Raw genomic sequence first — 27,782 nt, forward strand, 5'->3', positions numbered from 1 at the left:
ATGAGCAATTTGCAGAGTGAATTTGGTGAAGTGACTTTGGAAAAGAAGGGTTTGGATTCCTGAGGGTGCAGATTTGGACCCCGGGCTGTGAGAGCCGTGATCTGAGTTTTGGGGGTGCTGCCCTCCCCCCTCCCCAGCAGCAGAGCAGGGCTCAGACGTGCTCCTCCCTTGTCTCCAGTGCATCTGCTGGCTCTCATTCCCTGCAGTAATCAGATTTTAGCAGCTATAAAAGCCTCAGCAGTTGTTTCTCCTCGTTTGGTGGGGATGTAAACTCAGGGGAGCCAAGGAAACCCCCCAGTGGGTACCAGGCTTGGGCAGAGCCCAGGGGTGCCATCAGTCCCCCAGGAATGAGGTCCTTTCCCAGAGGGCTCCGTGGCAGCTGGACCCAGGGAGTTCAGCGGGGGCTGCTGGAGCCAAGGCTGCCCCAAAGCTCCTATTGTTGGGGTGCAACATAAGAAGTGTGAGTTCAGGCTTTGCCAGCAAGCTCACACAAGGAAGCAAACACTCCAGCTGCAGGATGGGATGTCCTTACTTGGCCTGGCTCTCTAAAGCAGGATTTTTATCTGTTCCCTTTCCTGAGTTCAGTTTCCCCTCCCCATTTTCCATTCCCTATCGCTTTCCAGAGCCTTGCCCTTGGCACTTGTTGTCAGATGTCAGATATTTGAACTTGGAGCTGATTTTCTATGAATGCTTTGTGGTTGTGGATCTCAAATTTCCAGGGGAAAAAAAAAACCAACCCAAAAGCTGTATTTGTCTTCCAGATAAGAGAGAAAAAGAAAACTTCATTTATTTTCTCTCCAATTTCTTCTGATCTGACTTCATCTCCTGGTTGCCATGCAGGGATGGTGGAGTCCCCACCCCTGCCTGAAGTGTTTAAAAATCCTGAGGATGTGGTTTAGTGCTGGGTTAACAGCTGGACTGATGGTCCTGGAGGCCTTTTCCAACTTTAGGGATTCTGGGATGATTCTAAAAGGACGAAGAACTTGTTGTTCAAAAGGGTTTCAGCTCCTCTGTGTGTAACCAAAGCAGATTCCACAGGAGCTGTCCATGGCCTGGTCAGCACGGTGGTATTTCCTCCCCCATGCAAGGAGAATTTGGTTTATATGTGCAATTCAGTCATTTAAATATTAATATCAATGGGAATGTTGTTCCCACTGGAAGCAGGCAGAGGTGAAATCCCATGTGGCCCCCACATCTCTGGGATCAGTTCCTTGTGCTGCTGCTAAGGGCTGGGTGGAATTCAGGATTTGCCTAAATGGAAAAGGTAAATATAGAAATAAACCAGGCTGTGAGGGAAAGGTTCTCCCAGCACAGCACAACTTCCACTAAAACCATCTAGAACTTGCTTTACTCATTTCCTTCTGCTCAAACCAGGCTATTTTCAAGGAATTCTGTTCTCCTTTTCAAGGACATGTGGAGCCCAGGAGCAGCTCAGACCCAGGTGGTGAAAGCACAGCACCATTTCCCTGCCTCGAGGGAGGAAGGTGAGTCCTGGAGCTCCCTAAGAAATGACAACATTTCCAAGCCAGGGAGGCTGGAATGGCCTTTCCTTGACACTCTGGGCTAGGAATAACTCCCTTCACACTTCCTGAGTGGGATGAGCTGGCTGTGTACCAGGAAAGGTGAGGGGAGTATTCCAGTTACTCACCCGGAGCACTTGGATTTATTCACTTGTCAGTTATGGGAAACAACTCTCGTTTCCTTCTGCCAGGCCATGAATAATATTGAGGAAATTGTTTGCATTTGGAAACCACAAGGTGGGGAGGTCAGGGATATAAAAATGCAAAGAATTGTAATCTGTCAGTGAAACTGTGAAATCAAGTGTTGAGCAAGATGCTTCTAAAGGAAACGATATATTTTCAGAATTAGATCACAAGGGATTTTTTTTCTTGCTGTGCAGAATAATTTCTCATTCACTCTTTGAAGGAAATGAAAAAGAAAATTGCATTTCACCTCCCTCTCCAGCCCCTTACTTTAACGAATACTTAGGCAGAATTTCTTGTCCTCTAATTTGAATTATCAGTTTGTGAAATGGTTTTTTCATCCCCTCTCCAGCTTGTTTCCAATTCTTTGCCTATAAGGAAATGATTATGCTCCCCCTTTCCCACCTTTTCTCTTTTCCTCAAAATTAGAGCTTTCTGTGATTTTTTCCCCCATAGTATCACTTTCTTGGGTTATGAAGCAATGCCTCATACTCAGAGATAAAGCTGGATATATGGAAATGACTCAGGATTATTGGAATAATTGTGATTTTTCATTTTTGGTTTTATTTTAAACCATCTCAACCCAATGAGAATATTTAACATAGCCATGTCAACTACAGGGATGGAATTGACTTGAATTTCCTCCGCTCCAAGGTCTGGGAGAGCTGCTGAGAAGGAATTCCACTGAAGGGAGGAATGAATTGAAAGTGAGGGATCAGGTGTATCAGCAAAGGAATTCAAGCTCAGGGAACAACAGGCCCACTGAATCAAAGTTGTTTGCTTGGAAAGTTCTCCAGGCTGCAGCAGAGAGAGGGAAAGAAGTCCAGCCCACCTCAGGCAGGTCTTGGAAAGGCTCCAGCAGCGTTCAGGGCAGAGGAAATGCCTGAGGAGGAGCTGCTGGATGTGCAGAAATGCTCAGCCTTGGGCAGGACAAGAGCAGGAGGCTGGCAGGAGATGTGCCTGGGAATGAAGGAGCTGAGGGAGAGAGCAGAGCTGAGAGGGGCCTGCAGGAGCCTGGGAGAGGAGCTGGATCCTTGGGGATTCTTGGGGTGTTCCCCTGTAAGTTTTCTGTGCTGTTTAGGTGGCCTGGAAAGGCCCAGGGATGGCCTTGAAGAGCCGACGCTTCAAAGGACGAGAGGAGACTTCTGATCTTGTCTCGGTCTTGGTGTTTATTAATTGTTTATCTAAAAGATTTTCTTTCAGCCCGACAGAGGTCTGCATAGCAAGCCAGCCATGAGCACACTGCGAGCCCCCGGGGCGGTCACTTATCTTTATACCCGAAGTTACGTGTACAATATTTATCATTTCTCCCCAATACCTTCTACCCTTATTAACCGGTGCACTTCTAGTAATAACCAATCCCAAAGTGCCACCATCACCACAGAAGATGGAGGCCAAGAAGAAGAAGAAGAAGGACAGGACACGCCCCAATTCCTCCATCTTACTTCTTTAGACCCCCCTGTACCAAAATCCTAAACCCTGTGTCTTACACTCTAATTAACTTATCCCTTCACCATTCACCCAGTGGAATCCTCCCATCCTCATACAGGCGTCGTCTCCTGTGTAGGATCAAAGTCCTGCCACCAGACACTTCTGGCAACATTCCAGGATTCCCGAGCCCCCCAAGGGTGGTCTCGGCCTCTCTGCACCTCAGTCCTGAGGTGCTGAGATCCCACGTTCCCCAGCTCTGGCTGTGGGAACAGGAGGGCTCCTGTGCTTACAGGGATGCCAGGGGGCACTGCCAGGGAGCAGCTCCCTCTGGCACCCATTCCAGCACTGCCTTCTCCAGAGGATGAGGAGCCCTGTGACAGTGAGCTCTCCTTGGCCTTCAGCCAGGGCAGGGAGCAGAGGGAACAGCCAGGGTGGGAACTTCCTTCATTCCCAGGGCACTGAGCCTGGGTGGCACCACCCTGCAGCATCTGAGTCAGGATCAGAGCTCCCTCCTGAAATTCCAGGGCTGAGCTATGGAACCCTTCATGTCCTGGAACCCTTCATGTCCATCCTGCTGGAAGAAACATGAGAGTTTTAAGAAGTGTGAATGTTTGAGAAGGCATCTTTTCAAAGATGAACTATGGAAATGCTCAGTGGCTCTCAGGAACTATTGTTGTTCACTATTTCCACCAAATAACTTGGGGATTTTTAGAACTTAGCACTGATAAGGTCCACCAGGAATTTGTGTACCCTGAGGAAAACAGGCACAGAGGAAAGTTGTGCACAGAGCCAAGTTCAAGTGTTACCCAGAAATTCAGGTACAGTCCCCACAGCCCTCTGAATTCCCAGAATCACAGAATCCCAGACTGGTTTGGGTGGGAAGGGACCTTAAAATCATCTCATCCCACACCTTCCACTGGACCAGGCTGCTCCAAGCCCTGTCCAGCCTGGCCAGGAACATCAGAAAAATCTCCTGGAAGTCCTGCCTTGGCTGAGAAGCTGCACATCACTAATGTGTTCCTACACTCTTCTGGGGGGAATTTCCACTCCATTACCTGAGCTGGCTTTGGAGAAGGAGCCTGGCAGCAGCTGCCCTTGGGAGGAGCTGTGAATTTCAGGGAGGATCAGAACAATGTTGAACACTATTAACACCAGGAGCCACAAACCCACCCCACCTGTGCTCGTGGCACTCAGCAGAGGCAGGAGCTGTTTGTGTGGCACTGGATCCCTCCCAGCCACAGGAGCTGCCTCAGGCCAGGATCTTTGCTCTCAGAGAGGGCAGAAAAGCTTCCTCAGCCTAGTCCCAGCACTCTGAACAAATCAGACTTGCCTTGGGATGGTGCACAAACACCCAGTAATGTTTGAGTGAGACAGAGGTTTGTAATAACCCATTCCTCAGCACGTGGAGGGGTTAAAAACTGTTTGCATGCCTGTGTGTGACAGATCCCTCATCCTTTGGGGGGAAAGATGAGTTTTCCTTCAGGAAATGGATAATGGGGCAATGATGGTGGAGTCAGTTTAATCATGTGGAACACAGCTCCTGCTTCGCTGCAGTTTGAAACATCTCCCCAAGGGCAGCAATGGCTCTGAGCAGCTGAACCCTGAAATTCTTCCTTGTTTCCTGGGAGTGTTTGCTGTCCTGAGTGCTCCCTGCACCTGATCTGGGCAAGGAGGGGAGGCCACGAGGGTTTTATGGCCCCCATAAAGTTCTGTGCACAGCATTTCCTCCATCTGCTGCTGCTAACCACAGCATTTGGCATCATATGGCACTTTAAAAGCTCTGATTTATGGGGAGGCACCAACTGCATCTGTAACCAACATTCTAAAGCCTCAGTTTAATAGCAATCTACTGTATTTATTTGGGATGTAAACGCTCACTGCAATGCATGTGAGCTCACAGGAACATCACAGACAGCCAAGGGCAAGGTGGAGGTGATGGGGGAAAGGCAAATACTGGGAATTTACAAATAGAAAACTGTCTTTTGCTCCTGTTAAATATTCTGGATGCATGGCTGTAGTTTCTCACTCTCTGATAAAGAGCCTGATGTTACACACAACGAGATAAACACAACCCCAGGCTCGATTTAGCTTTGCTCCCCACAGTTATCTGTTTGACCTGTGGATAGAAATTGTCTCCCTGGAATCAGGAAACTCCAGGTGGCTCTGCAAGGACAATTATCTTTGAGCTCCCTCAAGTGGCAATGAAACCTTGGAGTTTGTCACAGAAATCCTCGAGTTTTTACAAAAACCCTTGAGTTTGTCACAGAAATCCTTGAGTTTGTCACTGGAACTCGAGTTTTTTACAAAAACCCTCGAGTTTGTCACTGGAATCCTCGAGTTTGTCACAGAAACCCTTGAGTTTTTTACAAAAACCCTTGAGTTTGTCACAGAAATCCTTGAGTTTTTCCCTGGAACCCTCGAGTTTTTACAAAACCCCTTGAATTTGTCCCTGAAACCCTTGAGTTTGTCACTGAAACCCTCAAATTTGTTGCACAACTGCTTTTCCAAGGAAGCCTTGTAATTTCAGACCATGTTTTTCACAGCCACTGTGCTAAACTGAGATGCTCAGATTTCAAGGAATCTAAAGGAGTTTGGAGCAGTTGAACATGATTCATTTATTAACACATCTCTCTTTTGGCAGGTCTCTGAACAGACATGTACCAAGGGAAATGAAGTGATTGATGTCCCAGAGGAGTCTGCACTGATTCACAACATGATACCTGCATGTTTGGAGAGGTTGTTTTGACTTTCTTCCATGGTTGCTTACCAAATTCATGACAGGGTGGCTGGGAGGTGAATGTGTTCTTCAGCATCTCAGGTAAAACTCAGCCCTTTGCTTTCTACACCTCAAAAAGGTAAATAAATTATTATTGCCTTGGAAAGGTAAATAAATCCTTTGGCTTAAATCACAAGTGGTTGTGCCTCATTGAGAGCATGTAAATGAGTTTGGGGAAAAGTTTACTATGCATGAGGAAGGTGTTGTGCTGTTGTGGGGGTCCCCAGGATGAGGTGAGAGATGAGAACTGACTCCAAGTTTGCAGAAGGTCGATTATTTTATGATATTATATTAAAACTATACTAAAAAAGAGAAAGAAGCCAGAAGGCTAGAACAAGAATGAAGAATAAAAACCTGTGACAGACCACACACAGCTGGCTGTGATTTGCCATCAATTAAAAACAATTCCCATGCTGGATGAACAGTTCTCCAAATCCCATTCCAAAGCAGCAAAACATGGAGAAGCTGAAGCTTCCCAGCTTCCCAGGAGAAAAGATCCTGGTGAAGGGATTTTTCATACAATATCATGCTGACATGGGGGTCTGTGGCTATGTATCAGGCTGATACAACAGAACTGGTAACTAAAGGGTGTTTGCAGAACAGCAGCTGTGCTCTTGGCTGAGTGCCACGCACCCGGCTGTTTTTAACCCTTTGCTTTACTGCCGTCTCATACTGGCTTTTTAGTAAAATTTTTAAATTTTAACTCGTAAAAATTTAAAAAGCTTACTAAACGTAAAAAACGGAACTTCGTTTTTCACAGTTTCCATTTCCATTTTTTATATTTATTTCACGTCTCACTTTCCCTTTTCCCTGGGCCTCTCTCGCAGGCCCCGGCCCGGCGCTGCCATGGCAACGGGGTCACGCGGGGCGGGCGTCACGTGGCGGGCGGGTGTCACGTGGCGGGCGGGCGTCACGTGGCGGGCGGGCGTCACGTGGCGGGCGGGTGTCACGTGGCGGGCGCTCACGTGGGCGGGCGCGATGGCGGAGGAGCAGCGGGCGCTGCTGGGCGCTGAGGGCGGCGATGGCTGCGGCGGCTCCCCCGGCCCGCCCCGCGCCCTGCCCGCCGCCTGCGACCCTCGCCGCCTCCCGCACCGCCTGCTCGTCCTGGCCCTCATGTGCTTCCTGGGATTCGGTGCGGCACGGGCCCGGGGGGCGGCGTGTGCCGGGGGGGGTTGGGGTGTGGGGGCCGGGACGGAGCCCTGAGGTGTCCCCTTCTCCCCGCAGGCAGCTACTTCTGCTACGATAACCCGGCCGCTCTGCAGACCCAGGTCCAGCGGGTGAGTCGCGCTCAGGGCGCTTTGAGAAACGCGGAGAGTGAGATTCTGTGTGGGCATGGGCTAACGGGGCAGCGGGGAAGGGAGTCCGGGGGCAGAGGGGAGATGGGAGCTGGGATTTGGGAGGGAATTGTTCCCTGGGAGGGTGGGCAGGCCCTGGCACGGGGTGCCCAGGGCAGCTATGGCTGCCCCTGGGTCTATGGCAATGCCCAGAGCAGCTGTGGCTGCCCCTGGTTCCTGGCAGTGCCCAGAGCAGCTGTGGATCCCTGGCAGTGCCCAGAGCAGCTGTGGCTGCCCCTGGTTCCTGGCAGTGCCCAGAGCAGCTGTGGATCCCTGGCAGTGCCCAGAGCAGCTATGGCTGCCCCTGGATCTATGGCAATGCCCAGAGCAGCTGTGGCTGCCCCTGGTTCCTGGCAGTGCCCAGAGCAGCCGTGGATCCCTGGCAGTGCCCAGAGCAGCTGTGGCTGCCCCGGATCCCTGGCAGTGCCCAAGACCATTTGGGCACCCCCTGATAGTGGAAGGGCTTGGAACAAAATAATTCCTTTCCACCCAGTCCATCAGGAATTGTGTGGATTACAGGAAATGCTGTTTCTGCTTGGCTCCTCCTGAATGCTGACTCTGCAATAAGGTTTTTTCCCCCTGCCCCTGTGCTGTGCAGGACATGAAGGTGAACACAGCCCAGTTCATGGCACTCTATGCCTGGTACTCGTGGCCCAACGTGGTGCTGTGCTTCTTTGGGGGCTTCCTGATAGACAGAGTGTTTGGGATCCGGTGAGTGCAGCCTTTGTGCCTCTCCTGTGCAGGGAACCCTGGGCTAAAACTGCAGGGGAGGTTTGGACTTTATATTCTAAAGCTTATCAAGGTTATAATCAACCTCTTCAATATTTTTCCCACTCAACTTAAGATTTTTTAACAATATAGATGAGCTTCCTTTCCTTTATAACTTAAATAAATTTGTTTCAAACCCAGCACTTTGTACTACCTGTTCTCTGTGGGAATCATTGAGCTGCACAATTTATGGCACAGACCCTTTAACTGCCCATCCACCTCCCCTTGTTTCCCTGCTGCAGGTCTAAAATAGAGTTTTGTAAGGAAAATAAAGGATTGTGGTTGTGCATGAAGTGATTTTATTCTCTTTGCAGGCTGGGCACTGTAATATTCAGCATTTTTGTGTGTGCTGGGCAGGTGAGTGCAAGGGAGGGAGCAGAGCATGGGCTGGGCCTGCAGGTTGGGTTTCACTGTAGAGAGCTGGAATGGGAGAACCCTGGGCTCTGGTGGGAAGGGGAACCTTGGAGTGTGGCTGGAATTGTGGGAAGGACCCACATTTCACCTTGGGATGTGGCTGGAATTGTGGGAAGGATCCACATTTCACCTTGGGATGTGGCTGGAATTGTGGGAAGGATCCACATTTCACCTTGGGATGTGGCTGGAATTGTGGGAAGGATCCACATTTCACCTTGGGATGTGGCTGGAATTGTGGGAAGGATCCACATTTCACCTTGGGATGTGGCTGGAATTGTGGGAAGGATCCACATTTCACCTTGGAGTGTGGCTGGAATTGTGGGAAGGACCCACATTTTTATATGTTGGATGTGAAATTGGTTGAGGATAACCCAGTCCCAGGTGGGCCAGGCTGGAGATGATGAACAGCAGAGGGAGCAAAAACCAAGATGAGCAGGAAATGGATGTGGGAAGGGAAACCTATTTTTGTTCCTGTTTTCAGCCAGTTCTGCCTTGTTCCATGCCTGAAATGCACACTCACCATTTTCCTTTGCTGCTGTGCAGGTGGTGTTTGCTCTGGGAGCACTGTTCAACACCTTCTGGCTGATGGAAGTGGGCAGGTTCATTTTTGGGTGAGTCTGGAAGGGCACATTTGTGCTCTTTGAGGTAAGGCCATCTGGAAAACTACAAAAACCAACCCTGGAAAGCTCTCCTGGAAAAGTGCTGCCACTTGGAGCCAAAACTGAGCATCTGAGCCCTCTGGAGCTGGGGAATGCAGGATCTCCAGTTCTTTCCATTGTGTAACTTAAAAAACCAAACCCAGGAGTTGCTGAATCAAACCCTCTGGAGTTGTTCTGCAATCCCTGCACTTCCATTTGCTTTCTGTGTACACAGATCTGCACTATCAGCCTGTGCACAGGGGTTTCTCTGGCATCCTGCCCTGGCCGGCCCCCTTTGCAGTGCTGTGTTTGCTTTTGCAGGATTGGGGGCGAGTCCCTGGCCGTGGCCCAGAACACCTATGCTGTCAGCTGGTTCAAGGGCAAGGAGCTCAACCTGGTGTTTGGATTGCAGCTCAGCATGGCCAGGATTGTGAGTGGGCGTGGGCACAAGGGCTGGGGCCTCCTTTGGGGCTCCTTTTGGGGGTTTCAGCACTGCAGGTTAACCCTGCTGGGGCTGGGGGTGTTCACCAGTGGTGGCAGCCATGGCTCCTCCCCTGGGGACAGAAGGGGCTTTTCCCTGCCCCTGGCAGCTGGGAATCCTGTTTGATCAAATCTGTTCATTTCAGCTCAGTTTATGAGCTCGTGGATTTATGCACTTCTCACCAGTGAAAACTCCTCCAGACCTGTACAAACTCCAGTTTGTGATGTTTTATCCTCGTTGGAATGATGGATTTGTTATCAGCCCAGCAGGGAATCCCCTGGATGCTTTTCCCTGCTGTCCCCTGGGTGGCATTTTAATAATAGACACTCCTGGTGAATCCCTGGGGCTGGGAGGTGCTGGGTGCTTCACGGGGCTCTGTTGTGCCTAGGGGAGCACAGTGAACATGAACATTATGGGATGGATCTACTCCAGAGTGCAGGATCTCCTGGGCTATGCTGGTCCCAGCACCCTCGGCCTGGCTCTGCTCATAGGTCAGTGATGTTCTGTGTGTGTTACTGATTTATTAATCTCTGAAAAGCATTTATTAATCACTTAAAAGCAGCACAACTCTGAGCTTAGAAGGAGCAATTCCAGCATCTTTTGTATCATATTCTCATTTTCTGTCTGAAAAGCATTTATTAATTACTTAAAAGCAGCACAGCTCTGAGCTTAGAAGGAGCAATTCCAGCATCTTTTGTATCATATTCTCATTTTCTGTCAGGTTATTGCAGCTTCTGAAATGCTGTGGCATTTTTGGGGCTGCCAAGTTCAAGTTTGTGTCTTGTGCAGATGGAATATTTCACATCCTCTGAGCAAAGGACAGGCTTGGAAACTTTTCTGAGGAGTGTCAAAGTTTGCTTGTGGTTATCTGATTGTAAAAGGGAATTTGAACAATTTTGGGGTGTGTTCCCTTCCCTCAGAGCCATGGACATGGAGATTTGGTGTTGGGAATGAGGCCAGGTTTGTTTCTGTTCCTGCCAGGGGCAGATGAGGAGCTGAGGGGGAGTGATGGTGATGATTGAAATAAAATAAATCCATGTGCATGTCTGTGCTCCAAGGCAGGTGTGTGCCATGTGTCAGGGTTCTGTTTTCCACCTGAACCTTGGAGCTGGTGCTAAGCTCGGTGTACCTGACCTGCCCAACAAAGCCTGCTCTGACTGGGCTGGATCCCCAAATCACTGCTGCAGTTGTGAGCTGACCATGTGGTGTTGCCTTCCCCAGGTGGGGTCACCTGTCTGTTCTCACTGAGCTGTGCTCTGATCCTGGCTTACTTGGACAGGAGGGCAGAGAAGCTGCTTTGTAAGGAACAGGGGAAAACAGGTGAGTGCTGGGGCTGAGCTGGAGCTGACCCTTCCTGGAATGCACCAGCTATTTAGCTCATTTTTACGTGGAGTTTTAGTTTTAAACACCAGCTCAGCAGGCAGATGCTCTGCCAGCTGCTTTATTTATAAAACCAAAAGTTTGCACCAGTTTGTGCCACTGGTTCTGAGTTTCCTTGGAGTTGATTTCCTTTAGCTGGGGTGCAGAACCACGGAGCTCCTCCCTGTCAGTGTGTGCTGGGTTGGGTTTTCCATGTGGGACAACTCAGGGCAATTAAAAATGAACTGACTGGTTTGGAGGGAAGGGACCTTTAACCTGCAGCCAGGGCCGTGGTGCAGGTGGGGTTTGGGATCACTGGGTGTTCTCCCAGCTGTGTCCATCCTGACTGCTGCCATGCTGTGTCTCCCCCCTGCAGGAGAGGTGATCAAGCTGACAGATGTGAAGGATTTCTCCCTGTCCTTGTGGCTCATCTTTGTCATCTGTGTCTGTTACTACGCTGCAGTGTTCCCTTTCATTGGCCTGGGGAAGTAAGTGCCACTCACTTGTCCAGCCATTCCCCTGGAATTTGGCCAAGCTTGTCACTAAAATGCTTAAAAACTTCACATTCTTTGGGAATTACAAACTCAGGGGCACGAGGAATGTTTGATTTCCTGATGAAAACTGGATGCGGGTTTAAAACATGGGGTGGAATTTGGGGTCCTGTAGGATTCCTTCCATATTTACAATCCAGTACCTCATTATTTGGGTTAAATGTTGGTTATGGACTTTTTATGTGTTCCCCAAAGTGCAATTTGAATGATCCTTAAATTAAAATGAGTGGAGTTTGACAGCAAGCTCCTAAATTAATTATAGACAAAAATCTGGGATATTTATGTCAAAGCTCTGTTTAATATTTTTGTACATGAGATTCTCGTGTCTTTGTCTAACTTAATTTTGATTTCACGTCCTTCAAGTCTGCATTTTTCTAAATAATTTTTTTCCTTCCCTCAGGGTTTTCTTTATTGAAAAATTCCGATTTTCCCCTCAAGAAGCCAGTGCAATCAACAGGTACATGGTGCTTGATTTAATAAGGAACACTGCCAGGGTATAGGGTGGATTTTTGGGTTCTGGGCAGGTGGGAAGAGATTTGGGCTCTCCTGTGAGCTGCATTTAAGTGGAGAAATAATTTCACACAACCCAAGGAATAACTGGGAAATGTGGATGTGGTTTTTATTAAAAACAGATGTTCACACTGGAAAGAAAAAGCTCTGGAGGGTTTTATTTTAGTATTTAGTGCTTCTTTTCTGAGTGATAAAAGCAGTTTAATAACAGCACTAAAGGAACTCAGTTTGGGCAGTTTGAGGGTGAATTTGTGATGTGGCCAGAGCCCAAAGCAGTAAAACCCCACAAGGAAACACTGGCTGGGCTCTGAGTCTGTCACTGTTGGATGCTGAGCACTTCGTGTCCTCAAACCCTTTGAGAATTCGAAATTACTGAGATTTCTTTGTGGGGTGCTTTTTCCTTCTGGCCTTGGAATGAGCAAAGGGCCCTGGGGGTGTTGAATGCTGAATTTCCCTCTCCTGCAGCATCGTGTACATCATCTCAGCCCCCATGTCCCCAGTGTTTGGCCTGCTGGTGGATAAAGTTGGCAAGAACATCATCTGGGTGCTGTGTGCTGTGGTCACCACTCTGGCCTCACACATCATGCTGGCCTTCACCTTCTGGAACCCCTGGATAGCCATGGTAACTCAGAACTGAATGGAAATAAAATATTAAATATTAAATTCTGGGACTTAGCCCTAAATAGAAATAAAATAGCAAATATTTATTCTGGGATTTAAACCTAAACAGATATAAAATATCAGATATTTCTTTCTGGGATTCAGACCTAAATAGAAATAAAATATCAATATTTTTTCATAAATGTAAAATAAGCAATGGGGTTGGCACTGCATTATTGTATATATTGTGAGGTGGAAAAGATTCCTCACTGTATTACTAAATCCCTGTGCCAGGTGCTCACTTTTCTCCTAAGAATTGTTCTTTTAGTTTATTTCTGAAGGTTATTACTATTACTGAAACTGCTCACTTTTCTCCTAAAAATTGTTATTTTAATATATTTCCGAAGGTTATTACCGTTATACAAACTGCTCACTTTTCTCCTAAAAACTGTTCTTTTATTTTATTTCTGAAGCTTATTACTGTTACTCAGACTGCCTGTAATGTGCTGGTTGGAACCTCAGTAAGAATCTGCATTATTGAGGGCAGATTTCCTGACATGTTTGTTTGGAGCTGAGGATGATGGTGCTCATCAGTGGGGCAGGGATTAAAAACTTTGATTTTCAAGCATTTTTCCAGTGAGGTGCAGCTCTGGGTGCTCATTCATTAACTAATTTAAATTAACAGAGTTAATTTTAGGGCTCATTCCTGGAAGCAGAAGCTCCAGTTGTGGATATTTATTTACAATTTCACTGCGCAGAGCATTTCTTGAGCTCCTTGTGGGAGGAAGGGCGGGGATGTGTGGGTTTATGGTGGCTGCAGCTGGGAGGGGGCCCTGCTGTGACCTGTCCCTGTGTCCCCGTGTCCCCAGTGCCTGCTGGGCGTGGCCTATTCCCTGCTGGCCTGTGCCCTGTGGCCCATGGTGGCCTTTGTGGTCCCCGAGCACCAGCTGGGAACTGCCTATGGCTTGTGAGTATGGCAGGGCTGGGACTGAGCACCCTGCAGGGGAGGAGAGGCTGTGGGGTCACCTGGGGAGGGGCTGGGCAGGGAGGGACAGGACACAAGGACAGGGACGGGTGGGAGGTTGGGAATTGAGGATTCCAGCGAAGGGAGCCTGCAGGAGAGCTGGGGAGGGACTGGGGACAAGGCAGGGAGGGACAGGACACAAGGACAGGGACAGGTGGGAGGTTGGGAATTGGGGATTCCAGCGAAGGGAGCCTGCAGGAGAGCTGGGGAGGGACTGGGGACAGGACCCAGGCAATGGCTGTCGCTGCCAGAGGGCAGGGATGGGTGGGATTTGGCAACTGGGAATTCCAGGGAAAGGAACCTGCAGGAGAGCTGGGGAGGAACCTTGGACAAGGAGCTGCAGTGCCAGGACAAAGGGGAATGGTTTAAACTCGGTGAGGAGAGATTGAGATGGGACATTGGGAAGGAATTCCTCCCTGGGACGGTGGGGAGGGGCTGGGGTGGGATTCCCAGAGCCTGGATCCCTGGCAGTGTCCCAGGCCAGGCTGACCCTGGGGCAGTGGGAGCTGTCCCTGCCCATGGCACTGGGGGAGCTTTAAGGTGCTTCCATCCCACACCATCCCCTGGTCCCTGGCACTCTGGAACCACTGAGTCTGAGCAGATCCCACCCATTGCTGGTTCCAGCTCCTCCAGGCTGTTCCAGGGGCTCCTGGCTGCTCTGGGATGGGGGCTGGGACAGAGCCTGGGGCTGGGGGAGGCACAGGAGCTTCCCCATGTCCCAGCAAATGGGGGCAGTGCAGCTCCATGGGCTCAGTGCCACTGAGGAAATGAAAATCCATTTTCCTGAGAAAAGCGATCCCTGCTGCTCTGCTCTGTCCCAGCATGCAGTCCATCCAGAACCTGGGCCTGGCAGTGATTGCCATAGCAGCTGGCATGATCCTGGACACCAGGGGATACCTGTTCCTGGAGGTCTTCTTCAGTGCCTGTGTTTGCTGTGAGTGTGGAACACGCTGGGAGGGGGCTCAGGGAGCTTCATGGGGCTCTTTGGTTCATATTCCTGGAAAACAGAAACCATTCCTGTTCTAGAGGTGCCAGCTGGGGCAGTGTTGGGGTGAGCTCACAGCCAGTGAAGTGCTTGGGGCTTCCTTGAAACATGGAGAGTTTCAGTGTTTAAAAAATTGAGTGAAAGTGGACAAATGATCCTTTTAAAGTGTAAATTATAAGTTTAAAATTAAAATCCTTTCTGAATTGCCACGTGCTGTGAACACAGGGAGATTTACAAAAGCAGAAACTCCTCTGAGTCAGAGCCACCATGAAGATCTTGGGTAAACCTGTTCATTTATTGTCAGCTAAGGCTGTCCCTTTGCCTTTGCAGTGTCACTGCTAGCTGTGGTCATGCTGTACTTTGTGAATCACCTCACAGGTGAGTCTGCAGCTGCTCCTTGCCTCACTCTGTACCTCTGTGGAACCATTCTTCTGCTTTCCCAGTGCCCTGAGAGCTCCTGGGGGAGTTTTAAAGGTCTCAGTGCCCATTGCTGCTCTTACAGGTGGGGATCTCAACTGGTCTGCAAAGAAAAGGGCAAAACTGCAAAAAGCAGCTGCTTCTGAGTAAGTACAGAGCCAGCAAATGTCACTGGCCTTGGGAAGGGTTTGTCCTGGAGGGATTAAGCAGATCATTTCTCCAGTCTGATTTCTGGTGGATTTATTTTATTTAGTCTGTTTCAGGATTTCATATCCTGCCTCCTGTGAGTCAATATTTGAGGCAGCATTATCCAGGTGTCCTTTCCTGGCCCTGTTCCTCTTTACCTTCCTTTATTTCAGTGGCCTCAAACTGAAATGTGATACAAAATGTGGTGGTTTGAGCCTAAATCACAGCACTGATGGGGTTTGGGATGTCCCAAATCCAGTGTGTGTCACCCTTGTGTAACAATTCAGGGATTCTGTGGGGTTTGGGATGTCCCATCTCAGTAACCATTCAGGGATTCTGTGGGGTTTGGGCTGCCCCATCTCAGTAACCATTCAGGGATTCTGTGGGGTTTGGGCTGCCCCATCTCAGTAACCATTCAGGGATTCTGTGGGGTTTGGGCTGCCCCATCTCAGTAACCATTCAGGGATTCTGTGGGGTTTGGGCTGCCCCATCTCAGTAACCATTCAGGGATTCTGTGGGGTCTGGTCCCCCAGGCCAGGGTTTGCAGTAATTGTTGTCCCCTGTTTCTTTCAGAAAGGAAAGTTGAGTAGCAAAGCCCTGCCAGGTGGGAGCTCCAGCAGCAGGGCTGGGCTTGCTCTGGAGCTCTCTGGAAGATCTCTCAGCCCTGGGGTTCCAGCCCTGCCTCAGCCCCTGCTGTGTTTCAGCAATGCCAAAATTCCTTTTCCTGCTGGGCTGGGCTCTGCTCCCCACAGGCACCTGGAGTGAGGCTCAGACCCCCTGTGCTCACAGGTGGAGATTTGAGCAAAAAGCATTTTGTGTTCTCACCCAGAGCTCCCACAGCTCACTGCTGCTGCTTCTGTCACTGTCTAAATGCAAAATCCACTTTTTAAATGTATTTCCAGCTTTGGGCTTGTGTCCTTTCAACACAATGCAAAAAGAGCCACAGATGCTCAAAGGGACTTTTGTTTTTTTGTAGATTTCTGAACTCTGAGACTGCTGAGCAGTCTTTTATTGCCTTCTGGATTCTCTTTGTATTGTAATGTTTATTTTAAGGATGAAAGTTTGTTTTTAATAGATAGAAAAAATGTTACAGAACTCCCTGAGCACATTGTAATCTGGGAAAAAGCAAAAGGTTTCTCTTTCTACTGAAATCTTGGAGCGAAATAAAAGGAACCTGCAGAAATCAGCCTCTCTCTTTATTTACACTGAATTATTGATCCCTGCACATCTCAGGCTCATTCACCTGATACCCCAGGACATTTCCTAGCTATTAAAATAACAATATTAAACTATTAAATAATATTTCAACAATTCCCTGCTGGGCAGGTTTTCCCTCAGGGCAAACACCTTTCTGCCACTTTTCTTTTGCAGAGCAGAAGAGCAGGAGAGGCTCAGAAGGCAGAATGAAGATGATTTGGCAAAATTGCTGCCAAAAGCTGATGCCTTTAGTTTAAGGAATAAATACCTGTCCAGGCTTGGAGCTCAGGTATCACTAACAGGGGGTCACAGACAATCCAAAACCAGAATAATCAGGGGTTTATTTAAAGAGTTTGCCTGGTTTTAACAGCCAGCAGCTGCACTTCTGAGTGAAATTCCTGGGATTTGGTCTCAGAAGGAAATCTCCCAATAATTAAAAATGGAATGAAAGAAAGGGATCAAAGGCTGGCCCACCTCAGAAGCTGAGGAATGTCTTAATTTTATTTTTTTGCAGCTCCCAGCTCATTACTCCTCCTGTTTCTCAACCCTGGCCCACAGAAGTGTGCTGAAATAGCAGCTTGGCCCTTGGAGAAGCAGGAATATCTGAATTTCCTGGGCCACAGAGCCCAGCACCAGCAGATGCTCCGTGCTTTGCTGCCAGCCTAGATCCTAGATTTCAAATATTGCCTCAAACTCCTCCTGCCTGGGCAGTGCAGAGATCCTGATGGGAACTGTGGCTCTGCTGGAACCTCTGAGTAGCTGCTCCAGCCTCCGTGAGTAGCTGGGCCAGGATTGGATCTCTGGCTGTGAAATGGGAAAATTCAATCATTGAATTGGGGTGAGCCTGGATGGAGGTGGGGATTCCCAGCCTCTCTTGGACCCCTTCATTGCTCTGATTTGTTTTCCTGAGAGAAGAAGGTGAGGAAGAGCTCCCAAGTGAGTATTGCAGAGGAATCTCCAATTCCAGAAGGACAAAAAGTGTTCACCTTGGAATTTGTCCCAGGGCACTAACAGCAATAACCTCTCCAAGCCTGAATAATGTGAAAACTGATTTGTTTTTAAGAGTTAATGACTAAAAACTATAAAAAGAGTTAAAGCAAGAGCTGAGTTTTGCTTCCAGAGGGAAAAGCCTTGAATTCCATGCTGGAACTCATCATTTTCCCATCGTTTCAGTGGGAATTTCATTTCATTCAGTTCCCAGAGCTCCTGCAGAGTGCCCTTTGCTTTGGTTTAATTACTCCTCGAGGTAATTGGATCAATTACCCCTGAGAAGAGAGCAGATCTTACTGTACAGGAGGTTTGTGGAGCCCCAGGAATGGGGAATTTCCTGGGATGGCTCCAGGGAATTCTGTGTGCCACAAAAAGCTCAGGAGCCTTTCCCTGTGTTTGGCTGCAGGTGGAGGAGTCTGTTAGGATAAAAATGCTGCATTTGATGTAGAATATTCTTAATTTAATCTTTTTAATTTAAGCAGCGCTCACAGTCTTAAAGTTGGTTTTAAGAGACTTTTCAGTGGAGATTTCTTTGATGTCCCTGGAAAACTCTCATTTTCCTGAAGGACCTTTGGGTGAAAGCTGTGGATTCTGAAGGACAAAAGCAGAGCAGCAGCTTGGGGCTCCCTGCCCTGAGCTGTGCTGGTTTTACTGGTGCTTGCTGGCTCCTCAGAGCCAGCACTGAGGCTTGGCTGGCTGGTTTCCCTGTAGGAGTGTGAATTTTGGGTGTTTTTAAATAAAACCTTCCACTGGACACTGGCCCCTGTGGTTTTTGCTTGTTGAGGGTTCTGTTGCTGCCTTTGGGGGTTGTTGAGGATATTTTTTCCCTGAGAATGGTGGAGAGTTTGGGGCAAGTTTCTCTTTGAGGATCCAAAGGCAAAGCTGCCCCCACTGCTGGGAGGGAGAGAATTAAATTGAATTTTGCTCTCCTGCTTCTCTTGAACTCTGCCACGTTCTGGTGGGAGGAGGAGCTGCTCTGCTGCTCCCTCCAGGCTGCATTTCCAACCCTGCAGTTCCCGTTTTGGTTTCACTACTGCGCCCTTCAGGCTCCCGCCCCAGTCCTGGGGGACAAATTCCCCTGTGAGCTGCGGTGGAAAAGGCTTTAACCCTCACGGGGACACATTTATTGAGAATATCTCAAAACCGGAGATTTATTGTGCCAGTTTCTCATAACCTGCTCTGTGCCAGTGCCCGAGGAGCCTTTGGCAGGAGGGGCAGGGACGGGGCACGGTGGGACGGGAGGTTTGTCCCAGGAATTCTCCCTTTTCCAGGCATCCCTCGCTAGAGGTCAGCACCGGCCCGCGCTGCCTCGGGATGTCGGCACTGGGGAAATTGGGATCCAAACCCTCCGGGCTGGGCTTGGGTTCGTTCTGTGCCTGATTGGCGCGGCCCGGTGCTGGCACGGCCCGGTCTGGCACGGGTGCCCATCCCTGGCAGTGCCCAGGGGTGGTGCAAAGGGTCCCTGCCCATGGCCGGGTGGGTTTAGGATCCTTCCAGCCCAAACCAGTCTGGGATTCCATGGGATAGAGTCCAGCCTTTGGGAAAAGCACCTCGATCCCTCGCCTCTCTCGGACCGAGTTTATCTCCAGGTGGGTGAATCTTGGTGTTCCCCGCTGGGTTTGAGCAGGGAAGCTCAGGGTGGACAGCAGCAGGAATTTCCCCATGGAAAGGGAGCTCAGGGCTCGGCAGGGAGGGTTGGACACCCATCCCTGGAGGTGTCCCAGGAACTCCTGGGGGTGTCCCCAGAGCTCTGGGCTGGGGACAGGGTGGGGATCAGGCACAGGTTGCACTCCATGGGCTGGGAGGGCTTTTCCAGCTCAGGGATCCCGGGATTCTGTGGTTACTCCTCCTGTTCCCGGGTGGGCTTGGGGAGCTTCTGGTGGATGAGCTTTGTCTGATCCAGCTGGGCCTGACCTTTGGAAGAAAACTTCCTCATTTCTTTGGGATTTAGGGCTGAACCTCTCTGTTCTCCGAGCCAAAGGTGGGGCCTGCAGGGAACAGAAGGGAAAAACTCCTGCTCTGTTCCCCCTGCCCAAGCTGCTCCTCCTGGGGTTTGGATTTTGCAGCTGTGGCTCTGTGAACACGGGGCTGCTCCTCAAATGATCCCAATCAACGTTAGCCCTTAATTAATGGAGTTGTTAACGAGTTTATAAAGCTCTGTGTGTGTGGGCACAGCTGGGAAGGGCAGGGATTGAGCCCTGGTGGAGCTGGCACACCTCACATAATATATTAATATATAATATATAATATATAATATATAATATATAATATATAATATATAATATATATAATATATAATATATAAAACAGATATTTGATATTATATATCAAAAAAGGTCAGGGAAGGAGCAGCCTCCTGGCAGCTGGGGGGAAATGCTCATTTGGGGCTGGGGCAAACCCAGAGGGACATCTCAGCTGTCCCCTCAATCCTGATGGAAATTTACTTCAACTCCAGGATCTCGTTAAAAACCCAAATTTATTCTCAGAATATCTGCAGGTAAGCATTACATGGATTTCTGATTTTATTGGATATTTTTGTATATGGATTTTGGGGTTTATTTTACAGTGTAGCAGTAGCAACAAATCAGCCTGGCTCTGTTAGGCCAGAGGAGGTTTCTGGGTGTCCCTCATTGCCCACCCTGCATTCCAGACCCCCATGAAGATGAAATCCAGAGCAAACCTTGATTTCCCATCCTATCAGAAAATACATTGCTTAGAGGAGCTGCCTAAAGCAAATTTCCCAGGATTTCAGATTAAAGAAATCCCTGCAAGCAGTTTGCAGTGAGAGTGGAGGCGGGATTTTTGTCCATCATCCCAGCTCAGGACAGGTGTCAGGAATGAGGGATGCACACAGGGAGAGCTGGGGGACACAGGTGGCACTCCAGGCTCCGTGGAAATGCAACAGCTCCTCATTTCCATGGATGGATTTCCCTGCCTGGGACTCTGACATGGATTCAGTGATAGATGATGGACTGGCTGTAATGCCAGTGTTATTTCAGAGCTGAACCCAGGGAAAATCTCTCACTGGTGCTGCTGGAGTTTGGGATTCTGGGCTTTGTTCTGCTGCAGGGGAAGCCAATCCAACCCTGTCCTTTTGTAATGGCTCCAAATGGGGAATGAGAGCAGAGGTGGCTGCTGGGGCAGTCCTTGGAATTGTTTGGGATATTCGGGGCACAGGGAGGCTGCAGGGGGAACTCCTCCTGTCCCAGAGTGTCCTGGAATTGTTTGGGGTATTTGGGCACAGGGAGCTCCTCCTGGCCTGGAATTGTTTGGGATATTCGGGCACAGGGAGCTCCTCCTGTCCTGGAATTGTTTGGGATATTCGGGCACAGGGAGCTCCTCCTGTCCTGGAATTGTTTGGGATATTCGGGCACAGGGAGCTCCTCCTGGCCTGGAATTGTTTGGGATATTCGGGCACAGGGAGCTCCTCCTGGCCTGGAATTGTTTGGTGTATTCAGGCACAGGGAGCTCCTCCTGTCCTGGAATTGTTTGGTGTATTCAGGCACAGGGAGCTCCTCCTGTCCTGGAATTGTTTGGTGTATTCAGGCACAGGGAGCTCCTCCTGGCCTGGAGTGTCCTGGAATTGTTTGGGGTATTTGGGGCACAGGGAGCTCCTCCTGTCCTGGAATTGTTTGGGATATTTGGGCACAGGGAACTCCTCCTGGCCTGGAGTGTCCTGGAATTGGCTTGGAGCAGTGCCAGGGGCTGGGCTGGGTGGATGCTGGGCAGGAATCCTCCCTGGGAGGGTGGGCAGGGCTGGGATGGGATTCCCCAAGGATTCTCCTGTCCCCTGGCAGTGCCCAGGCCAGGTTGGACACTGGGACAGTGGGAGGTGTCCCTGCCATGGTCCTGGATGGGCTTTGAGGTCCCTCCAAACCATTCCAGCGTGCTGGCACTCCCATAGTGCCCCACCCATCCCTTTTTGTGCCATTTCTGTTCCCATTGACCATTTTAAGGGTGTCACATGAAGGGCACAATCCACAGGCTCACATTTTCCCTTTTGCACGGAATAATTTTTTTTCCCTTCCCCTTTCCTGCCCTTCCTGCTCTCCCTTTGCCAGGCTGCTGCTCTCCAGGCTTTGCTGATGAGCTTAACCCAATTAGTGCCCTCAGGAGCAGAGCCTGATTGCCCTGCACATCCTTTTGGAATCCATCACTGGAGCACTGCCTGCCACAGTTAGCAATTGGCCTCCCAGTGAACCAAAGGGATCCAGGAGCACATCCCCCTGCCCAGTGCTGCCAGCAAGGTTCACATTCCCAAACTGGGGCTTTTCTCGGGGATCAATCTGTGCTTTTGAGGTAGAAAAGCCAGCTTGGCTTTGATGCAGCAGTTCCAGAGCTGCTGCTGTGATCCCTGCCCGAGGTTTTTTATGGACACAGCAGAGATTGCCCAGAGCAGCTCCCCCTGAGAGGCTGCAGGAATGAATCAGGAGCTCAGGGGCATCCCCAGGAATCAGGAGCTCGGGGGCATCCCCAGGAATCAGGAGCTCGGGGGCATCCCCAGGGCTGCAGGGATGAATCAGGAGCTCGGGAGCATTCCCAGGGCTGCAGGAGCTCAGGGGCATCCCCAGGAATCAGGAGCTCAGGGGCATCCCCAGAAGGAATCAAGGCCTAAAGGGCAGCAGTTCAGGTGCTTCCATTTGTTTTCCTGGCTGGGACCAAAGCTGGATTTTCACCCTCAGTGGGAAATGCTCTTCCCCAGGAGAGCCTTGCAGGAGGGATCTGCTGCTCCAGAGGGTGCAGGGTCCAGCTCTGAGCTGGAATTATGATTTTCCTTTGGATGTACAGAGGAAAATCACAATTCCAGCTCCTCCTTCAGCAGCTCCTTGGGTTGGGATGGATTAATGGCAGCCTGGCACCGCTGGGTATCAATGGGCTCCCTCTGGTTTATTTTCCTGGCAGCCTCCCCTGCTCCAGGCATCATTCCCAACATTCCCATTTCCCTGCTGGGGCTGAACCTGGGCCCAGCTGCAGCTCTGTGGGATCTCCATCCCTCTGAAGGGTCACTTATGGGATCTCACACCCCAAAACCTCCTGGTGCCCTCTGGGCTGCCCAGAGCAGCTCCCCAGCCCTTTTGGGGCTGCTTTTGCCATCACCAAGCTCTTCCCCAGCTCTTTCATTCCTGAATAAGAAATGGATCCCAGGGAGCTGTGCTGTGGGACACTAAAGCCAGTATTTATTTGTGAGAGTCGCTTTGGGGGGGCCTAATTGGAGCAGCTTTTCTGCTCAGGCTGCAGAACGGGGCAATAAAAATCAGAGATTGATGGTTATGGGCAGATTAAATGGGCATCAAAGTTATAAATTACAGCCCTGCCCGAGCTGGGATTGGCCACCAGAGATGCTGCTAAGTGCCAGGGGTGTTTAATGAGCTCGTTTATTTGCAGGCTCCAACTGCATCAACTTGGGCAGTTTATTGAAAGTGTGTTTAAAATAACCACAGTGCCAGGAGGGCCGGGTCAAACAGCCCAGGGGGAAAAGCAGGAGCTGAGAGCAGGAATTTGGATTTCCAGGTCAGTCTGAGGGCTTGGGGAGCGTGAGGGATCCATCCTGTGGCTCTGCACTGCTGGATTTTGGTTCCTTCTGGTTTTTGGTCATTTCAGTGCACACACGAGGCCTCAGTGTGTTCAGTGTCAGAAATATTGGGTGTGGGTTGTGGTGAAATGTTCTAGGGGGGAAAAGCAGGAGCTGAAAGCAGAAATTTGGGTTTCCAGGGCAGTCTGAGAGCTTGAGGGGCAGGAGGGGCTCTGCCTCTTGGTTCTGCACTGCTGGAATTTTGGATTCTCCTGGTTTTTGGTTATTTCACTGTAAACACAAGCCCCTAATCTGCCAGGTGTCAGAAATACTGGGTGTGGGTTGTGGTCAGGTATTCCAGAGGGAAAAGCAGGAGCTGAAAGCAGAAATTTGGATTTCCAGGGCAGTCTGAGGGCTTGGGGAATGTGAGGGATCCATCCTGTGGCTCTGCCCTGCTGGAGCTTTGGTTTCTCCTGGTTTTTGGGTATTTCACCAAAGGGCAGATGTTGTGGGATGTGCCTGGGATGCTGGGCTGGGCTGGCTGGCCTGGTTATCCATGGAAATGAAATGTCTCCAAACCATGGAAATGAAATGTTCCCATTCCCAGGGGTCCTGGAGGGACTCAGCAGCTCAACCAGAGCTTGGGGGAGCTCATGGAGCCCTTGGGAGTGCTTAAATAACATTTAAAGGTTGTTTATTCCTTGTTGGGAAACTGCCCTGGTGACTCCAGAGTTACCCCTCTGCTCATGAAAGGAGAGGGAATGGAGAGTTCTGTAAATGGCAGAAAAGGGAATATCCTGGTGATGTGGAGAGTTCTGTACATGGAGGAAAAGGGAATATCCTGGTGATATGGAGAGTTCTGTAAATGGCAGAAAAGGGAATATCCTGGTGATATGGAGAGTTCTAAATGGCAGAGAAAAGGGAATATCCTGGTGTTGTTTGCTCACAGCTGGCAGGGCACAGCCTGGAATTCAAAAGCACAAAATTCACACAACAGATCTGATCACTGAGGTGATTCTGTTGGATTGTTCCCAAGCTCCAGAGCTGGAAGCTCACAGAGAAAGGCTGGAATTGGGGCTGCTCTTATAGGAGAATAAATTCCATTTCCTGCCTTGTTGAGGGAGATTTGTAATTGGGGTTGGGGCTGAACTCTGAGTTCAGCTCAGTGCAGGATGTGGCATCAGGAGCTCCCCTGTGTCCCTTCCCATCCTCTGTTCCTTTTGTTTCTCTCCAAAGAGCCCCTTTGCCCTCCTCCATTGAAAAATTCCTCTTTTTTTCCTCGTGGCTGCATTTCCCTGGGAGTTCTGGTGAAACCCTTCAGTGCAGGGGTCTGGGAGGGAGGATTTGGGGTCAGAGCAGCGTTATTGAAAGTGGTGTTTAAAAATGACATTAGTGAAAGTGATGTCATTTAAGGTGCTGTTACTGAGGGTGATGCTTTTTGAACTGATATTTATGATGACATTATTTAAGGTGGGGTTTTTTTTTTTGAAGTGACTTTTTGGAATGACATTTTTTTGGAGTGATTTTATTTAAGGGGATATTATTGAAAGTGATATCATTTGAGGTGGTGTTACTCAGGGTGATATTTTTTGAAGTGATAATATTTAAAGTGGCGTTATTTAAAGTGCTTTTATTTAAAGTGGCGTTATTTAAAGTGATTTTGTTTAAAGTGGTGTTATTTAAAGGGCAGTTACTTAAAGTGGTGTTATTTAAAGTGATATTACTTAAGGTGCTGTTATTTAGTGATATTATTTAAGGTGATTTTATTTATGGTATTATTTAAGGTGCTGTTATTTAGGGTGATTTTATTTATGGTATTATTTAAGGTGCTGTTATTTAGGGTGATTTTATTTATGGTATTATTTAAGGTGCTGTTATTTAGGGTGATTTTATTTATGGTATTATTTAAGGTGCTGTTATTTAAGGTGCTGTTATTTACAATAGCTGTTGATGGGCTCCCAGCCCCTCGTGCAGTTAAATGGAAAATGGCAGCTGCAGCTTTTAACAGAAATGTGGGGTTTTCCTAAAGAAATGAGGTGAAGTCTTTGACACAGGGCAGAGCTGGAGGATTTTTTTTTTTTGGAAAATCCGGGGAATGTGTGAGGAGGAGCCATTCCCAGCTGGGAAATGAGGCAGGAGAGGTTCAGCGCAGGAATTCTGCCCTTGCCCAGAGCAGCTGTGGCTGCCAAAGCCCTGGAAGTGCCCAAGGCTGGATGGGGAAGGTGTCCCTGCACAGGGCATGGGACGGGCTCTGAGATCCCAAACCATTCCATGACTCCTCTGTGCTGGAAAAACAAAAAGGGAATTAGTGTGGCCTGGAGCCTGGGCTGGGAATGCTCCCTCTGGAAAGGGAATGCTGCTCCTGCAGCCCCCACCTCACATCCGAGGGAAATAAAGCACCAGGATGATCCCAATAAATTACAATAATTGTGCCTGGCAGCATGTGGTAATTTAAAATGGATTTATCTAACAGGGCTTAAAGAGGAATAAATAATAAACATCTCCAAGCAGTGGGAACCCTGCTCTCCTCCATCCTGCCTGGATATTAATTACTGCTCATGAGCTGCTGCAGAAATCAGTCTGGGAGCAGGAGGAGGAAGGGGGAATTCAGCCCAGGGGTGGGGCAGAGCCAGGGGAACGTTCCCAGCCCCCCTGAGCAATGGGGATGTGCTGCTCCCTCCCTGGCTGGGGCTCGGGGCTCAGGGTGGGCTCTGTCCTCATTTCCTGAGCTGGGATTCCCCATGGATGGAGGATGGAGCTCAGCTGCTGCTGGGCACTCATCCATGGGGCTGAGCCCCAGGGCTCTGCTGCTGCCCAGAAATCCCAGGGGAAACATTCCCGAGCTGGGGAAGGGGGGAAGGCAGCCCCAGGGCTGGATTTGTGCTTTTGCAGTGCCCTGATTCCCGGGCTTGGCTCTCACCCACTCTGTGCCAGGCATTCCAAGGGCAGAGCAGGGCTGGCAGCCATTCCCTTCCTTTGCTATTCCCTTCCCCATTCCCTTTCCCATTTCATTCCCTTTTCCTTCCTTTCCCTTCCCCATCCCCATTCCTTTTCCCTTCTTTCCCTTCTTTCTTTCCCTTCTTTCCCTTTTTTCCCTTTCTCTTTCCCATGCCCATCCCCGTTCCCGTTCCCCAGCAGGGCTGGGGCAGCTCTGGTCCAGGGCTGGGGTTTGGGGGCTTGGGAGGGGATTCCTGGCCGGGATGGGATTCCCAGAGCTGCCCCTGCTCCCGGCAGTGCCCAGGGCCGGGCTGGAATTGTCCCTGCAGGGCTGGGGGAGCCCCGAGGTCCCCCCAAGGTCCCTCCCAGTCCAAACCAGTCTGGGATGGGGCCCTGGGCTGGGTTGGGGCCGCACCCTGCAGGTCTCTGCTCTCCTGTGTCACCCTCCTGATTAATCTCAGTAATTAATTAGTTAATTAGCCTGGTTGGGTGTCATAATAGACAGAGACGTGGGGGTTTTTATGTAGAATGGGTGAATTTTTATTTACAGAGTTGATTTTTATATGGTATTAGAAGGTATTGTGTGTGACTTTAATTAGTTAATTGGTGAAACTCAGCTAATTGCCTGGTAATGACCAATGCATGTGTTTCTCACATTTTTCTCTTTTTAGATCATTTACATTTTTTGTCTCTTGGGGAGTGAGGGTTTTACGCAGGTGGGATTTTCTTTGTAGGTGTGAGCTGGTTTTTCACAAGAACAGATTGTTGTGTAAACTGATTCTTATCCTTATAATTTTTTTTTTAATGGGAACTGAACAGGTTAACTTTAATAGCAAGGCTTGAACTGTGTTTTACAAAGTTTTTAATTGTATTTTTATTTCCATGTAGCAGTTTATGTGACAGGGTTTGAAGCTCAGCTTCTCCTGCTCCTTTCAAACCCCAGTTTGGAAAATATCACTGTTGAAAACATGAAGATTTTCACCAAACTCATTTTTTTTAAACAAAAATATAGAAGTGACGTTAATGTACAATTGTAACAGCTGTGTTTGATCCTTCCAGATTTTAAAGAAGAAGGAAAACCAGAAGGGAAATGTTCTCCCAGGGAACAGCTGAGCTCTAAGGTTCAAGTGCTCGTTTTGTTTGCAGATGCATCAATAATGTTCAGAGGTTCTATTAACATTAATAATATTGTTAACATTAATAAAATTAATAATTAATATAATTATAAAACGTATAACTTCAATTAATGAATTTACAGAAATTTAAAATGCTGATTTTAATGCAATTATTATTATTATTTGTTTCCAGTCTCGTGTGCTGCCCACCAGGAGTTTCTCTGTTTGGAGCTCCATCCCTGTGTCAGTAAGAAAGGAACCAAACCAAAGTTTTATCGTTGGAATAAAATTTCCTTTGTTGGGTCACTCAGGCTGTGTCTGCTGTGGTGCTTCTGTGACTCCTGGGAAAAAATAATTCAGGATTTCAGGCTCCTGCATCCTTTGCAGGCTGATTTTGGGGCCGGTTTCGAGCTGTTTTGGAAATTTCTGTTAAATTCCAGTTCACAGTGTGGGTGCTGTCAGGGAAAGGTTTAAAGTAATGAAAAATATTCTGAGAGAATCATGAAATAAAGGCTCTGATCCAGCAGGAATGAGAAGGACAGGGAGGTGCCACCCAGGAAGAGAATCCAAGGGAATACTTGGGAATATTCTGCAGGATTTGAGAGTTCTTGCATAGCAATTCTAGGGGAAAAAAAATTTAAAATATTTATATATTTATATAAAAATATATAATAGAAATATAAAATAAACATATATTATATATCTATTATATATTTACATAAAACATTATACATAACATAAAATTATACATAACATATTATATCTTATTATATAATTTATATATTAATATATTAATATTAATATAGATATATTATATATCTATATATAATTATGTATTATATATTATAATTATA

General features: G+C 48.7%; 1 protein-coding gene across 26 annotated transcripts; it reads left to right on the plus strand.

Annotated features, from left to right (window-relative positions):
- The first annotated feature begins 1,412 nt into the window (after positions 1-1,412).
- Positions 1,413-27,239, plus strand: MFSD1 (major facilitator superfamily domain containing 1). Of its 26 annotated transcripts, none has more exons than XR_009419057.1 (19): positions 6,841-7,042; positions 7,135-7,187; positions 7,843-7,955; positions 8,327-8,369; positions 8,970-9,037; positions 9,386-9,494; positions 9,934-10,036; positions 10,767-10,865; positions 11,281-11,392; positions 11,856-11,912; positions 12,431-12,587; positions 13,435-13,532; positions 14,411-14,523; positions 14,905-14,952; positions 15,077-15,137; positions 16,549-16,663; positions 16,889-17,310; positions 26,873-26,980; positions 27,122-27,239. XR_009419057.1 is itself a non-coding variant. In XM_059479176.1 (18 exons), exons 4-18 carry the CDS (start codon positions 7,846-7,848, stop codon positions 16,946-16,948), a joined length of 1,353 nt encoding a protein of 450 aa, XP_059335159.1. In that variant the 5' UTR covers positions 1,413-1,484; positions 5,776-5,870; positions 7,135-7,187; positions 7,843-7,845; the 3' UTR covers positions 16,949-18,118. The 26 variants fall into 26 exon arrangements, 15 of the variants coding, with proteins under 15 accessions (XP_059335159.1, XP_059335149.1, XP_059335158.1 ...); XR_009419055.1 differs by having other exon boundaries at positions 26,873-26,934; XR_009419056.1 differs by having other exon boundaries at positions 16,889-17,292; positions 26,873-26,934.
- The last annotated feature ends 543 nt before the right edge of the window (positions 27,240-27,782 follow it).

This window comes from Ammospiza nelsoni, chromosome 10 (genome assembly GCF_027579445.1).
Source record: "Ammospiza nelsoni isolate bAmmNel1 chromosome 10, bAmmNel1.pri, whole genome shotgun sequence".
NCBI lineage: Eukaryota > Metazoa > Chordata > Aves > Passeriformes > Passerellidae > Ammospiza > Ammospiza nelsoni.